The following is a 15,236-nucleotide window of genomic DNA, read 5'->3' on the forward strand; positions in this document are numbered from 1 at the left end:
TCGAAACACTGAAAACCAAACTACGTTGTGGTACTAGAGGACCAGATTTGAGTACAGAACAAGGGCTCAACCCTGACCATGTATAAATGGTGTTATAAGTATTCTAGATACAGTCACATGGAATAGAAAACAGGGGGAAAAAAAAAAAAAAAAAAGTTACCTCTCTAGTTTGTTCTGTATTTTTAGGAAGAACTTTGAAGCTGTGAACACTGTCATCAAAGCACTTAATGGAGAAAAGGCAGCTATCACCAGGTTTCACCTTGGACAAGGAAAAAAGGCAAATCAAATTTCACTCAGATCACTGTGCATATGAAAATATGAAAAGCCAAAAAATAAATACCAGAGACAAGAGGTCAGTATAGCTGAATAACTATTAGAAACTGGCTTATGACGTGATGGAGAACATGGGAGATGAAAGGCAGGTTTCATATGGAGACATGCACCGAGAAAAGGTCTAGAGACATGATGCATATATGTTATTCTGTATCTTTTTTATAAAGATAAAATTTACAGCTCTATCTAGGACAACAAGCAGCACCACAAAGTCAACATATCATGCCCTCAGCTGCCCAATAACACATTTGTTAATTTAGTCCTTAGCATGTTGGTTGTGGTGTGGCAGACAGGCCTATTACTACTTGGAAAGGTAGGAGATGGAAGGGGGAAGGCAGGAGGGATTCAAGAGAAGCAGCAATACAAGGTCAACGTTTGCCACCATTTCCATTGTTCTGCCTTTGTGGCTATACAGACTGGCAAAAAGCACTGCAGAAGAAAACCCACCACACAAAAAAAAGCCTTCAAAAAAATATTGGAGACTGATTTTCACCTTACCGTGCAAACAGCTTGTGTTAAATGCTTGCAGCCTTGACGATGATCATTGTGCACTGCATCAGACCTTAAAAAAAAAAATGTTTATAAAAAAAAAAAAAAAAAGGGGGAGGGTTACTTCACACCTGTTTTTAAACTAAAGTTTTATGAATTAAATGTCAGTTGACAAACACTCACTGCTTCTGAAACCAGGAAAGAACACCATGCTCCAGGACTACCCAGCACAGCTTCCAGCCAAAAAAACGTGAACTCTAGGAAAGAGAAAATGGTCTCAGGCTTTTCATACTACCAGGAATTTACATTCAGATATTAAACAGGTGTTTTGATATTAATCTTTAGGGGCAGTTAAAGCTCCATTCCCAATTTCTTATTTTATCTGTAAACATGGTCATTCATGTTTATGTACATTTGCATAAATCAGTTTAGAATTCATTCTCAGACCTACCAATAAAATATTAGATGCTAGAAAACTACAGTGAGCCCTTGACTTATGAACGGCTCGGGTTACAACCAACATGTCAGGGTTTGACTTACGAACAAAATTTGAGTTACGACCATAATTTTCGGTTTCGAGGTACGACCAAAGCCACGTGTGCGCCGCGTACTTTTTTTTTTTTTTTCGCGGATTGGTTGTGTATCACATTTTTTTGTTCTTGGAGGGCGGGACTTCTACAGGGATCGGCTGGCTACTGTTGCTGCTTCTACTAATGGGACCCAGGCGCACGTGAGCAGACCCGGCACGCAATTTCAGCAAACAGCATCGGGGGACATCACTCAGCTGGCAAGGTACAGTAGTGTGCTCAGAAGCAATTTGGAGGGGGAAAATAGTTTCTGGAGGGCAAGAGATGTGCTCAGAAGCTGTCGGGAAGGGGAAAAGAGTGTCTGTGGTTGGTGTTTTTTCTGTTAGGTTTCTTTTTTTTTTTTCCTGCAGAACTGCACTTTTAGCAAAGAAGTGTTCAAAATGGCCCCAAAGATAAAGAAAGCAATCACAATAGAGAAAAATTGTGCAGAAATTTGAGAGTGGCGTTCGAGTGACCGATCGCTGTCATAATCCACCATTTCAACAATCTTACAAAGAAAAGATTTGTACAAGGAAGTTAGTGTGGCTAGAGGTGTCACTCAAATTTGTAAGTCACGATCAACAGTGATAGAAGAGGTAGAAAGCCTATTGCTAGTGTGGATTAATGAAAGGCAGATGGCAGGTGATTGCCTGAGTGTCTAATTTGTGAAACAGCTAGGGCTATAAATGCAGATATAAAGGATAAGCCATCAGCAAGTGAAAATGGTGAAATATTTCGTGCCAGTAAGGGGTGGTTCCACAATTTTAAAGCAAGAACTGGTGTTCATAGCGTAGCTAGGCATGGTGAAGCTGCCAGTTCTGATAGAAAGGCTGCTGAAAATTACATACCCCACTTCGAAACAATGACAGAAATGGCTTTTCCTGTCAGCAAGTTTTCAACTGTGATGAAACTGGACTTTTCTGGAAGAAAATGCCCAAGAGAATGTACATTACCCAGGAAGAGAAAAAAATGCCAGGTCACAAGCCAATGAAGGATAGGCTAACCTTATTGCTATGTGCCAATGCGAGTGGTGACCTCAAGATAAACCAAGAGAGGCTTTATCACTCAGACCCCAAGAGTGTTCAGAAAACAGAATGTCTTGAAGAATAGGTTAAGTGTCATGTGGAGATCTAACAGAAAAGCCTGGGTAACAAGAGTCCTTTTTCTTGAGTGGATCAGGGAGGTTTTCTGTCCTACTGTACAGAAATATCTTGAGGACAAAAGATTACCACTCGAGACTCTCCTCATGGACAATGCTCCTGCTCATCCACGAGACTTGGAAGACGAGTTGGCTGAAGAATTCCCATGGCTCACAGTAGAATTCCTTCCACCTAACACAACTCTACTGCAGCCTATGGACCAGCAGGTCATAGCTAACTTTAAGAAGCTATAGACTAAGGAACTGTTCCAGAAGTGCTTCCAGATGGTTTCAGATACGGATTTAACCATTAAAGAATTCTGGAAAGAACATTACAGCATCCTTTCATATGTGGGGTTAATAGAGAAATCCTGGGCCAATGTCTCTCAATGGACATTGAGATCGGCCTGGAAGAAAGTGTGGCCTAAAATTATAGAAGAGGAGCCGGACCCTGCAACTGACCCTGTGGTTAATGACATTGTCACTATAGCCGAGTCCATAGGCTTGCAGGTAGACAGTGCTGATGTTGAGGAACTGGTGGAAGAACACTCAGAGGAATTGTCTACAGAGGAACTTCGGGCTGAACAGAGAATGGCAGCTGAGGAGCTTACTGAAGAGGAGGCTCAACAATCACTGCAGCAAATTTCCTCTTCTGGAATTAAGGAAATCCTGAAAAAATGGACAGCGCTACAAACATTTGTAGAGAAGACCCACCCAGACAGAGGGAAAGCCAATCATTGCATTCACTTGCTTAATGATAATGTCATAGTACAGAACAGTGTTGAAGAAAAAAAAAAAAGACAGAAACAGACTACCTTAGACCAGTTTTTACTTGTGAAAAGGTTGAGACCAAGTAAGCTACAGACTCCCCCAAGGCGAGAAAGGACACCAGAAAGCCAGATTCCAGATGTTCAGAAGGAGAGTCCCATTCCATAAGAACAATAACCACTTCCATTTCATCCCCCAATGATGTTTGCAAACCAAAGATGTCAACTTTTAAATAAATGAAAAATAAACTTGAATTGTTTTTTCTGGTAGGCTAAGCACATTTTATAACTTTTTGGTGAGTACACTAGGGAAGTATAGGTGTTACAGACCTCATACAACCATTTTTTTTTTATTGTAGAAATGGTTAGGTAAGGGGTGCTTTTCAGAGGTCTGGAATGCATTATGGGTTTTTCCATTATTTCCTATGGAAAACAGTCTTGACTTACAACCAACTTGAGTTACAACCAGCCCTCTGGAACCAATTGCGTTCGTAAGTCAAGGGCCCACTGTACTAGGGTCTTTTCTGCCTGTGGGGGAGGGATAGCCTGTCCCTGAGAAAAAAAAACACTGCATTAACAGAAGTCAGTATTAAGCAACTGTTCTGTACTATGTATGGAGAAAGAGAGAGAAGATAGAGTACCAAGAGATGTAGTCAGAGGCCCTAGTATGACCACACCTTGAGTATTGTGTGCAGTGCATCTCAAAAGAAATGTAGCAGAATTAGATAAGGTACAGAGAAGAGTGAGCATAATAAAGTGGAAGGAAAGATTCCCCTATGAGGAAAGGCTAAAGAGATTAGGGCTTTTCAGTTTGGAAGAGAGACAGCTGAGGGGAGATATACAGGTCTATAAAATGAGTGGAATCGAACAGGTATAGGTAAATGTTTATTTACTCTTTCCAGAAGTAAAAAGACTAGGGGGACATTGAATGAAGTTTCTGGTGATATAGGAGAAAATTTTTTTTTTTTTTACTCAATATAAATTAAACTCTGGAATTCATTGTCTGAGGATATGGTGAAAGTTGTTAGTGTAGCTAGGCTTAAAAAAGGTTTAGACAAGTTCCTGGAAAGAAAGTCCATAAACCATTACAGTGGAATTTGGAAAATTCACTCCTTATCTCTGGGATAAGCATCGTCAATAAATTCCATTTGTGATCCTGCCAGGTACTTATGATCTGGATTGGCCACTGTTGGGAAACAGGATATGGAGCTTAATGGACTTTTGGTCTCAGTATGGCAAATGTTATATTCTATCATGTTCTTAAGAGGGATGCTCACAAAACACACTCGTGCCATCTCAGAAACTGTCACTTGCATTCTCTCAATCACACACAGACACTCAGACATTGACCCTCTTGCACTCTCCTCAGACACACACACACACACACACACTAACATACACATTTCTATTGCTGCTCCTGTGCTCACTTAGGGAGTAATTTTCAAGAGGATTTATATGCTTAAAACAGAGTTTCACACATTTAAATGCACTTTACATGTAAGTGGGTTTTTGAAAATTGCTATAATACATGCCATTGAATCAAGAAGTCTTGTATGCATAAACACACTTTTGAAAATTACTATGATAGTATCTTACATTCACATGTGTAACTCCTTTGAAAGTTACATCCTTAGCGAGTATCCTGTCCAGTGGACAGGATAAGCTCTCTATCATATAAAGTTCCTACTCTTGTTGCCAGTCCTGCAGCAACCATCTTGAGTGATTTAAGAAAGCTTGACCAGTAGTCAAAACATTTAGCAGCTGGGAGGAAAAGGCTTCATACAATGGAGCCTCATTAAACAGATTGCTGGTACCAACTCTCCCCGGCCCCAGAAGCAGATGTCAATAGTCAAAACCCTGCCGCATCTGGCATTTGTATTGCAGGAATTAGACAATAGCAAGATACCTTTACAGAGAAGAACCGCAAATACATAAGTGAAAGATAAGTGCATGCAGCATGAATCCTGCTTTCAATCATTTGGGAAAGATTTAAATGCATAGGGGGAGGGGCGGAAAAAACAAAACAAAGAAAACCACATTTTACATCATTCACTCCAAAGGTATATGATTATTCTCAAGTAGGTGACAAGCTGAAACTGTAGCATTTTCCGCAATGATAACTTTGGACAGCCATTTAGGCAAATAAGCCTCCCTTGGTGTTTTTGGACAGAGTTTAAATAGGGATGAATCAGCAAGGTACATGTGTATTTCTAGCTGGGATTCAATGCCAAGAAGTGCAGAGTCTTGCATTGTATCAGGCTTGCAGCTGTCATCGCACACTCTGAAAACAAGGGGGGGGGGGGGGAGGGAGGAGAGAATTTGGAGATCCAACCCAGGTCTTCTACAGAGGTTGTATGTGAGCCTTGCCCACAGTACCAGATCCCATGGAGCTGAGAAGCTCCACAAAATCAGGAACTTGTCAATTTAGCTTCAGATTCCTTCACTCCAGATGAACTCTCTCATATAGAGAAGAGCCCAAAAAAAAAGGATTAAACATTTTTGAAAAGTTGACTACCCAACCCAGGTCCTGCAGAAACTGAATTACCTTTCTGGTAGCCAAGGCTTTTTTCTATTCCAACTTCACCTGCATCAACCAATCAGCCAGATAAGGGTACACCAAAATGACCTCTCACAGAGCTCTGGGGCCACTTTTGAAGAGGTTTAAGGTGCCGTTGCCATACCAAAAAGAAGGGTCTGAAACTGGAAGTGTTTTCTTGGAACTATAGAGTAAAAGAATCTCTAATGCTCCTCATCAGAATGTTAAGATAAGCCTCTGATTTCCAATGACGTCAAACTCCTTGCCTTACTGTTAATATAAATGACCTCAGGATTTCAATTTGAAAACATGTCACTCGCAGGAACATGACATGTTTCAGATCCAGGATAGGATGAAAGGTTCTCCTTTTCTTGGGAACCACAAAGTAAATAGAGTAGTGTCTCAATCCTTTCTGTGACTCCATGACCAGCACTACTGCCTCTGTAGCGAGAAACCCTACTAGTGTTGCCTTTACTGCTTCCCTCTTTGCCTCAGAGACAGGGAAACGATAAAGGTGTTTTGAGCTAAATGAGAAAATTTTAGTGCGTAACCATCCCGGACTGTAAAGTAACTTGGGCCCATCTATAATAAAGTTTGATAGTCTGCCCATTTCCAACACCAGGGAGTAGCCCTCAGAACCTAGTTGAGAGGCCCTAGGTGGTCCTGATCCAAATTGCCTGTCTACCTTCTTCCTTGGATGAGTAAAGTAACTGGAATCTATCATATGACCTGAGGATCAGCTTTGCCTAAGCCTCCTAGAATCCCGAAATCTATTGCAAAGAGTAAGAGCGTGCAAGGAATTCTTCTGCTTATCTTCTGAAAGCAGAGGAACTTTCAAATCATCCAAGGCTTATGTCATCTTTTACAAATCTTCACCAAAACAGCAGCTAGCCTTTAAAGGGCAGCTTGGTCAAAATGGTTTTAGAAAGTCTGCAGACCAATTTCAAAGCCAAAAAAGGCACCTCGCTGCTACTAGATGCCATCCCTCTGGTTGTATTCCGGATTAAGCCAAACTGAAGTACCAGCCAGATATGCAGCTCCCAGTTCCAGATGCAGAAAGTCATTTCCTATGACCCCCTGCACAAACTGCCAGGTGTAAGCCAGATTTGGCCAAACAGCTACATGCTGCTACTTGCAGGGCCATGCAGACTACCTCAGCTTCCTCCAATATAAACTATTGTCCTATCCTGAGCCTCTTTCAGGGCCACATCACCTTCCATAGGGGTAGTCTAATTTGGTCACAGAACACACCAGAGCTGCAATGAGAGAAGAAAGATGTGCATCTTCCTTGAATAAATTTGTGTGCTACTTGGACAAAACTGGACTGAGGGGCTCATAACTGTGTAGAAATCTCTGCGCCTATTCAGTAAGACTGAGCTTTGAGCAAGGACTTAATTCAGTCCTTCTTGTCAACAGTAATGTGGAAGTATAACTTCCGTGCTTTATTCCTGTTGGAAGCTCTTTGATGCATGGCCAAACAAAAAAATATCTTCATAACAGACCTGATTACTCATGAATGTGGAAGTACATTACCAGCATGCTTGGAGAGTGTGTGCCCAACTTAAAGGGTTTAAGGGCAAAATGGTCAACTTCATAAATACTGAACCCGATTTTATTTTTGCTCAACATTAGCTTGGGGAATGGAATGGGAGCAGTCTGCATTATGGAATCTCATTAAGAGACAATCTTTATGGGTATATCCAATGTTTTACATCTCTGATCAATATTGTGGCAAGGTTTTTAAAGACCTGTAATAAAGCTTAAATGCTTAAAAAAAAAAAAAGAATAGGAACGGTTGTGGGGCATAAATTCGAGTAGGCTCTTCAGCCAGTATCACATTCAATACTTTGGGGGGGGGGGGGGGGGGGGTGTAATTGCAATTCTGTACACAAACCAAAATACTCGGGAAAGGTCACTAACAATTACAAAGGTTAAAAATGTACCAAGATGGTATTCCAGAACCTCAAATCCCAAAAAAAGGGAACAGGAATATGTTAAAATGGCTGGACTAAGCATAAATTGACTTGATAAGACTATTGTAAATTTCCAATTAAAATGCCTTGTGTAATCCCAGGCCTCTTGGGGAGAAAACATTCATACAATATTTTGTCTGTTTAGAGATTTTTTAAAAATGGTCAGGATCACAAACTTGTTTCCCTAATACAAAATACATATAATTTTAAAACATGCAACCTCTGCCCTAAGCTTAATAAAAGCCTTCCTAGTGGTCTGGGTTGACTGATCATGAGAAATACCAATGCACAAAAAAAAACAAAACACCACACTTTTGTAGGAAGCTGGCAACCCTGCCACCTGGAGTAGTGTGGGATGTGTGAATGGCAGGGTGGTGTGCTAGTGGTACATTCACACCACCCCCACATACACTTCTTCTGTGTTGCTCCCCTTTTATTAACTTTTCCCTCCACCCTGCCTCACCCCCCCACCCCCTTTGCAGTGAATCACTACGGTGTGCAGAACACCCAGCACATTTAAAACTACCTCCTGCAATAAAGCCTCCAGCTTTTGACACCTTAAGTGGAATACTGATTGATTTTAGTTATACAGCCAGACACAAGTGGAAAAAATACCTTACGGAGAGGACCTTCAAACCGCTGCACACATTTGGTGATGTGCTGTAAAATAGAGAAAATAAAATGTAAACACATAAAAAAGGTACCTGGTATGAGATGTTAATCTTCACAGCCCTCAGAGTGTTAAACACGTTACCAGATACCACCTACCCTACTAACGTTTCCTCGAAGTATCTGCTTCATATCTGGACTCTGTGCTAAGTCAAGGGGAGTTTGATCTGTTTAAAGAAAAAAAAATCAAGCAAGGTATAATGCAATAAAGAGGCATATTCAGCCCTTCAGAAAGTATTGGGTTTCCACTTCATGGAAAAATCAGAATAGCTCTCTGGTGAATCACATCCCAAGACAACACACACTAGGCACAAAATGTGCAACAAACCCAAAATGATTTACACACAGTACTAGAACATTTCTAGATTAGGACTTCATTTAGCCTTAAAATTTTATAAAATTGCAAGACTCCATAAACACAAAGGTGGAGATACTTTTATAGTATTTCCTCTCTCCTTTGAGGAAAAAACAAAAAAAAAAGGCAGAAGTTATTTTACTTCCAAAAGTTCAAGAATATACTCCATGCACGGTAAGGATTTTTTTTTTTTTTTTTTTTTTTTTTTTTTTTTTAAATTAAGCTGGCCAAAAAGCTTTTGACTAAAAAATAATTCCAAAGATCAACATAGGTCTGAATGCTAAAATGTGGAGACTTAAAGTGAATCTCTGAAGTGCCTCTAGCAAAAGAAAACTGCACAAAAGTTTCAGCTGCCAATAGGATTATCACATACAGCGATGTCTAAGTTTTCCTAGTATACTTGTGCATTTCACCATGGAACAGAAATGTTTAAGAGGTGTCTTTGCTCTATTTAAAAGAGGCATAACAGTTCTCCTTAACCATCTAAAACAATACTAAACTATTGATCAGACTCATTGAATGAACAGCATTAGATAGACAGTTTTAAAGTGTAATTCACTGTCTTGCCATGCAATGGGCCACAATTATCAGATAGCACCTACAATTCATTCATCCACTGGTTCAATACACTTTATGCAAAAACTACCAACCTACTCAAATTTTAATTCTTCAGAATGCCTTATGTCTTTACAAGGTTGTGTGTCATATTTTTACTTCTAACCAAACACGGAGGTAAGATTATCGGAGTCCTGCTGTAAGCTTCATATCACCCATAATGTAACCTGACAGGCCCATGTGTTTCAGAAAATACCTTGCCTGCTTCAGGGGTTAAAGTATTGCAAATGACTCAAAATGGCAGACAGCTTAAAAAAAAAAAAAAAGAAGTATTTAAATCACTAATGCAGGTGATTGAGAGACCCAAAGGCCTTATTTTTGCAAAGTCTTTTTTTTTTTTTTTTTTTTTTTAATGTCAGAGGGTATCCTGTGCAAACCAAGACCCCCCTCTTTCCTTTTCAGAAAGATAGCCTTAGAAAGTGTGTTCCTGGGGTAGTTTTGAGAGGGGTATAAATATACTGGGGAGCTGGGAGGGGAAGAAAAAAAAGCCACTCACTATATTCCATAAATATACCTCCCCATAGTGTAATGGGGTGATTCTACATGGTACGTCAAAACCTTGGCAGGAGACTAAACAAATCCTGTCAGGTGGTGGCATAACTTCAAATTCAGATACCCCACATCAGTATTATCCTGAGCCTGCTCATACTTTTGTTTAGGAAGGGGGGGTGGAGCCAGATGTACTCTCCTCAGAACTTCATTCGCCTCATCTTTAGAGTTTGAACCCATAATGCCTCCTTGTCCTGCTACATCAGTCCAGACAAGTGGGTTGTTCCTCCCTACCAGCAGATGAGTTAGAGAGCACAGCTCTAACATCATAGTTATTTACATGTGGTGCAGTCCAGAAAATTCTTCCGTATTTTACTTCCAGCAGATGGTACACTAAGTTGGCAGTGCAGCAGGAGTTTTTCCTAAAAAGGCCGGACTAGCCCTTGAGATTGGAGTGAGGCAGGAGGTTCTCCAGTGCCCTAGAGCCAGGCTCCTACTGCCTTGGGGCAGTTCAACATTGTTTAGACTTCTCCATCAGGCCCTTTTGTGCTATTTGGAAGCCTGATGGAGACATGAGGTTCTTGGGGGTCTTGTTCCTAAATCTATAGTTCACTTGTTATTTCCTAAACTAGCCCCAGGGTCTTTGATTTGGGAGATGCTTCTTGCCCTCAGAACAAAGAATCCATTTTGAAGAACCTGGCTGAAATTATGGATAAAGGCAGCTTAGAGTCCTTTGAGCAGGGAGAAGATCTCCTCAGTGAGGGGTTGATTCTGTTATCTGGCTTTTCCATAGGGATGAGACTGCATCTTTTCCGGAAGACAAACCAAAAAGAGGCTCTTGAATAGGATCCTATTAAGACAGACTTTCCCCTTCACTTCAAGGTGGAGGAAACTGACAGAATGGGAATCTCCAGATTCTAGGTTCAAGGGAGTTAAACATTTTGGTAAGTTTATCTGCTGCCACATGAACCATCGCAGTACTTGCTATTTATGCCCAAGATGGATACACTCGTTTTAGTGGTTATATGGTAACTTCCTATAAAAAGGTGGTACTTCTCTTAAGGATAACTCCAGATAGAATTAAGATTCCTCTTAAACACAAGTTTACATCAGAGTTGTAAATACAGATAGTAATTGGTGGTGGCTCTGTGGAAGCATGGTGGATCAAGCCTTTATACACTGGGTCCAGCTTCCCAAAGGGGGTGAGGCTGCTCTCATTACAGATGCCTCTGATCTTATCAAAATTTTCATCTTGCTCAGTTGCCTCAGTTTCTGCTAGGAGACTTATGGCTAAGGCACAGGGTGGCAGATTCTTGTTCAAAGACCCATCTGTGTAAGCTTACTTGCCAAAGAGTAACTTCCCCCATGAAAGAACTATTTCTCATTTCTTATATACTGCTCAGAGCGGTTTACAATAAAAATACAATGTATACGAATCCATGAACAAGCACACACAAAATAACTTGATACTTAAATGGCCTTCAAGCCCCATCTATGCTGTTCTCAATTTAGAATTTGCCTAGGCAAGATGGAAAAAGCCAGGCCTTTACCTTTTTTCTGAAATTAAGATAATTCTGTTCCACCCTCACCTCTCCAATGGTGATGGGTTCCACAACTCTGGACCACTAACTGAGAACATCTTTTTCCAATTTAATACTATACATACGTCTTGCCTAAATGGAACCAACACCAAATGATTTTGAGCATAGATTACAGGTAGGAATAACACCCTTAATCTTTTCTTGTAAATAATCTGCACCCCCTCCATTTCGCTGAAGTTAGCCCACTTTTCAATAGGTAATCAACGAAGGCGTCAAAGGTGTCGCACTCACCCTATTTGGGAGACCAAAAATAAAACGTGCTGCCATATTCTGCACCAACTGTAAACAAACTTTTAGGGAGACCAACCAATAGTCTAATACTGCACAAACTAACACCTGAACCAATCTGTAAACAGGGACCTCTAGAAAAGTTTGAAATCTCAATTGAGTCGAAACCAAAACTTTCCCTACCACTGAAGAGATAAAAATCCATAGTCAAAGCCTCATCTATTACCAACCCTAGGTTCCTCACTTTCTGGCTTCTTGCCAAGACTACATCCCCTATCCATAAAATGTTTAAATTCCTTAAGTACTACCTCTTTCCCTATACACAACCACTGTCTTGTCAGTCACTAAAAGCTTTGGAGTCAAAATCACTCAAAGATTTTCTTTAACCCTCCAGTAATTCTGCTCAAAGAATCTGACAATTCATCCTCTACTGGAAACAACTGCACATTGGAATAAATAAACCCTTCAAACCCCTCATCTCCAATAAGTGAACCTAACAGGTACAGGAAAAGATTAAAAAAGAGGAGACAAAGAATCTTTGCAGAACACCACAATCTAATCTGTATGGTTGTGACGAAGCTGCCCCCCCCCCCCCCCCCCCCCAAACATACGTACCAGAGGAATATCCTTTCAAAAAAACCTAATCCCAAACCTTACCACCTAAGCCTAATTGTTTACACTGTTTCAAAAGCAAACCATGGTCTACCAAGTCGAAAGCACTTGACAAATCCAACAAAATCACAGGTACTCCCCTATTTCTAGATTTCAATAATTCATCTTACATTGATGCTCTCACTGATTCAGTACCATAGCCCCCTCACCTCCTCCAAACAAGATAACTTTCCCAATTCTTTTGCTATAAAAGGGCAGTTAGAAATAAGGCAATAACTAGTACAACTAGAATTATCCAACGAAGCCTGTTTTAAAATCTGAATCACCATAGACTGTTACAATGCCCTCATCAGATAACCCTCCTCCAGGCACACATTAACCATCAGCTACAATCTAGGTAACATTGTTAACTATTTAATCAAAAACGAAGGGCAGGGGGTCCAACTCACATGTAGTAACTTTACAATTTCACAACGCTGTAATTCAAGGATACCCACCCTTTCAAACTCAAAAAGGATAGAAGGGAAATGATAATCTAACTCCCTCACATCCTCATCTTTAGCTCCCATTTTCCGAATCTGCCCTAGACTAGCCTAAATTTTTTTTTTTTTTTTTTTTTACACCAGCAACTAAACAAAGCATCTCTGTTTATCATGTTTGGGATCTCAAATCTAGGCAGACAACGTCCCCCCAATGAAGTCCAGGTAATTCTAAAAGTTTGTGGTTTATTACCTGTTTTTTATATTAATCTTTCAAACATATTTCTGTTTGCAAGTTTAAGTAAATTCAATTTATCATTCCATAAATGGAATTTTATCCAGATCCTTTCCAATTTATGTACTTCTAGTCTTTGCTCAACTCTGGAGAAAACCAGGATGCAGAGACCCCCTTTCTATTTAGCCTCACTTTTTCTGGGGCAATCCTTATCTGGACGACTACTTAGCTCATTAGTGAAGGATTTGGGCAATCAAGCCCAACAGACTCCCAGAAGATAAGGGTGTGGCTTTATCTTCTGCTTCTCAATCATTTTGATTTAGGGGCTGGATCAAGTCCTTTCATGGCTCAAGGAAGACTGGACTTTACAGCCTCTTACGGGGCTGATAGAGTTTACAATGAAGCCAAGTGGTTTCACTCTTGTGTTGCCTGTAGTGGCCACCTATAGAATTTCTACCAGGAATGGACCAATGGGTCTTGGAGGTTATTCAGCACAGCTATGCTCTAGAGTAAGCTGCTCCGGTCCCCAATGTCTTTATTGTTTCTCCTTGCACCTTGGCTGTCAAGAGGGAAGCAATGCAGACCACATTCCAGAGGTTACAACTAAGGGAAGTGATCCAGTTCCTTTGGAAGCTTAATGTCTAGGATGCTATTCCATCTATTTTGTAGACCAAAGGAGCATGGCTCTCAGATTCTTGATCTGAAGGGGGTAAAACAGTTTTTTTGCATCATCTTCTATTTTGGCATAGAGCCTCTCCAGTTGGTTCTTGTTGAAAATGTCTTGCTTCTCTAGATCTGTCAGACATACATACACATCCCAGTAAGGGAGGACCAAATGTGTCTGCATTTTTGCATCCTGAACCAACACTCAATTCAGAGCCTTGCCTTTGGGTTAGCCACAGCTCCAAGAACTTTTACCAAGGTAATGGTGGTGGGTAGCTGCTTGTCTGAGGAAAGGTATGTTCTCCCTTATCTGGATGATTTGGATCTTCTGAAAGTCTTTTAAATAAAAGTCTAACACTTGTGCAGCTGTTAAAATTTGGGCTGGATAACTATCAAGCCTCTAAATCTCTGGAATATCTGGGTGCTTTGCTATGAACAAAAAGGTCATACTTCTTGACTCAGGAGAAGGTTGCCCAGACTGTAGATCAACTTAAGAGATTCTCCCTGTTAAAGTGCTCCCAGAGTTTGGTAATACCAGTAGCTGCCCAGGTCAATAGCTGCCACCTTGGATCTCATTCCCTGGCCAGAGCTTGTGTCCCCTGCAGGCCGTGGTAGTCTCCCAAGTCTCAAGATGTCGAACAGTCTTATTCACTGCTGCACTGAGGGACAGTCTTACTTGGTGGACATTACCTCAGAACTTGTAAAAGGGCATAACTAACATCCCTTGTGATTATTTCTCTCCACAGATGAGAGCATATCAGGTCAGAGAGCACACTTACGTAGTTTAAGGAATCTTCTCAGGAGGAAGCCTCCTGTTCCATTAACAAGAATGATAAGACTAGCTTTGTTGTAGTTTCTTCCCTTAAAGGGAAAGACAGCAAGAATGCTCTGATAATATGAAAGCAGTTGCATATGTAAACAAGGGGGTCACTTGGAGCCTGGACGTGTTGGAAGAAAACTCCCCTCTTCTGCTAGGCAGAAGAGAACCTCCCTCTGTTTTTCAGAAGAATATATTGTGAGACAGGAAAATTTCACATACATTTCCTGAGCAGGAACCTTTTGGATCCATGAGAATGAGAACTATCAAGCTGCATGTCAGATGCTTGTGCCCACAGATCTACTCTAACGAGGAACTCAAGATTTCAGCCACCCAAACCACCAACTGTAAGCAATAAGAAGTTGGATGGGGTTTTTCAGTTACATAACTTGAGTAGAGTGGTTATCAAGACGAGCTGATATGGGACCATATCTTAAGGTTACACAATATTTTAATTTTAAAAATGTAAAGGCATTAACAATTAAAAATTAAGAATTAAAAGTTAGCATGGGCACATCTTTAGAAGACAGTAAAAACAGTACCTGGCTTATTGGAGTTTAAACCATAAAGCGGTTCAGACCCCGTGTAGGGGTAGCAGACTACATAGTTTCATCAGGAACAAATGGAATCCCCAATGTTTGTGTTATTTTAGGGGGGGGATTCCTACAGAG

General features: G+C 40.6%; 1 protein-coding gene across 1 annotated transcript in view; it reads right to left on the minus strand.

Annotated features, from left to right (window-relative positions):
- The window catches only part of OSBPL1A (oxysterol binding protein like 1A), a 546,359-nt gene that overhangs the window by 463,445 nt on the left and 67,678 nt on the right, over positions 1 to 15,236 (minus strand). The window contains exons 8-12 of the mRNA XM_029591150.1: positions 8,571 to 8,638; positions 8,418 to 8,462; positions 1,006 to 1,079; positions 832 to 895; positions 161 to 259 (exon numbers count right to left, since the gene is read on the minus strand). Coding sequence (XP_029447010.1) covers positions 161 to 259; positions 832 to 895; positions 1,006 to 1,079; positions 8,418 to 8,462; positions 8,571 to 8,638 — 350 coding nt within the window. The remainder of the gene's footprint in view (positions 1 to 160; positions 260 to 831; positions 896 to 1,005; positions 1,080 to 8,417; positions 8,463 to 8,570; positions 8,639 to 15,236) is intronic.

Source organism: Rhinatrema bivittatum, chromosome 2 (genome assembly GCF_901001135.1).
Source record: "Rhinatrema bivittatum chromosome 2, aRhiBiv1.1, whole genome shotgun sequence".
Taxonomy (NCBI): domain Eukaryota; kingdom Metazoa; phylum Chordata; class Amphibia; order Gymnophiona; family Rhinatrematidae; genus Rhinatrema; species Rhinatrema bivittatum.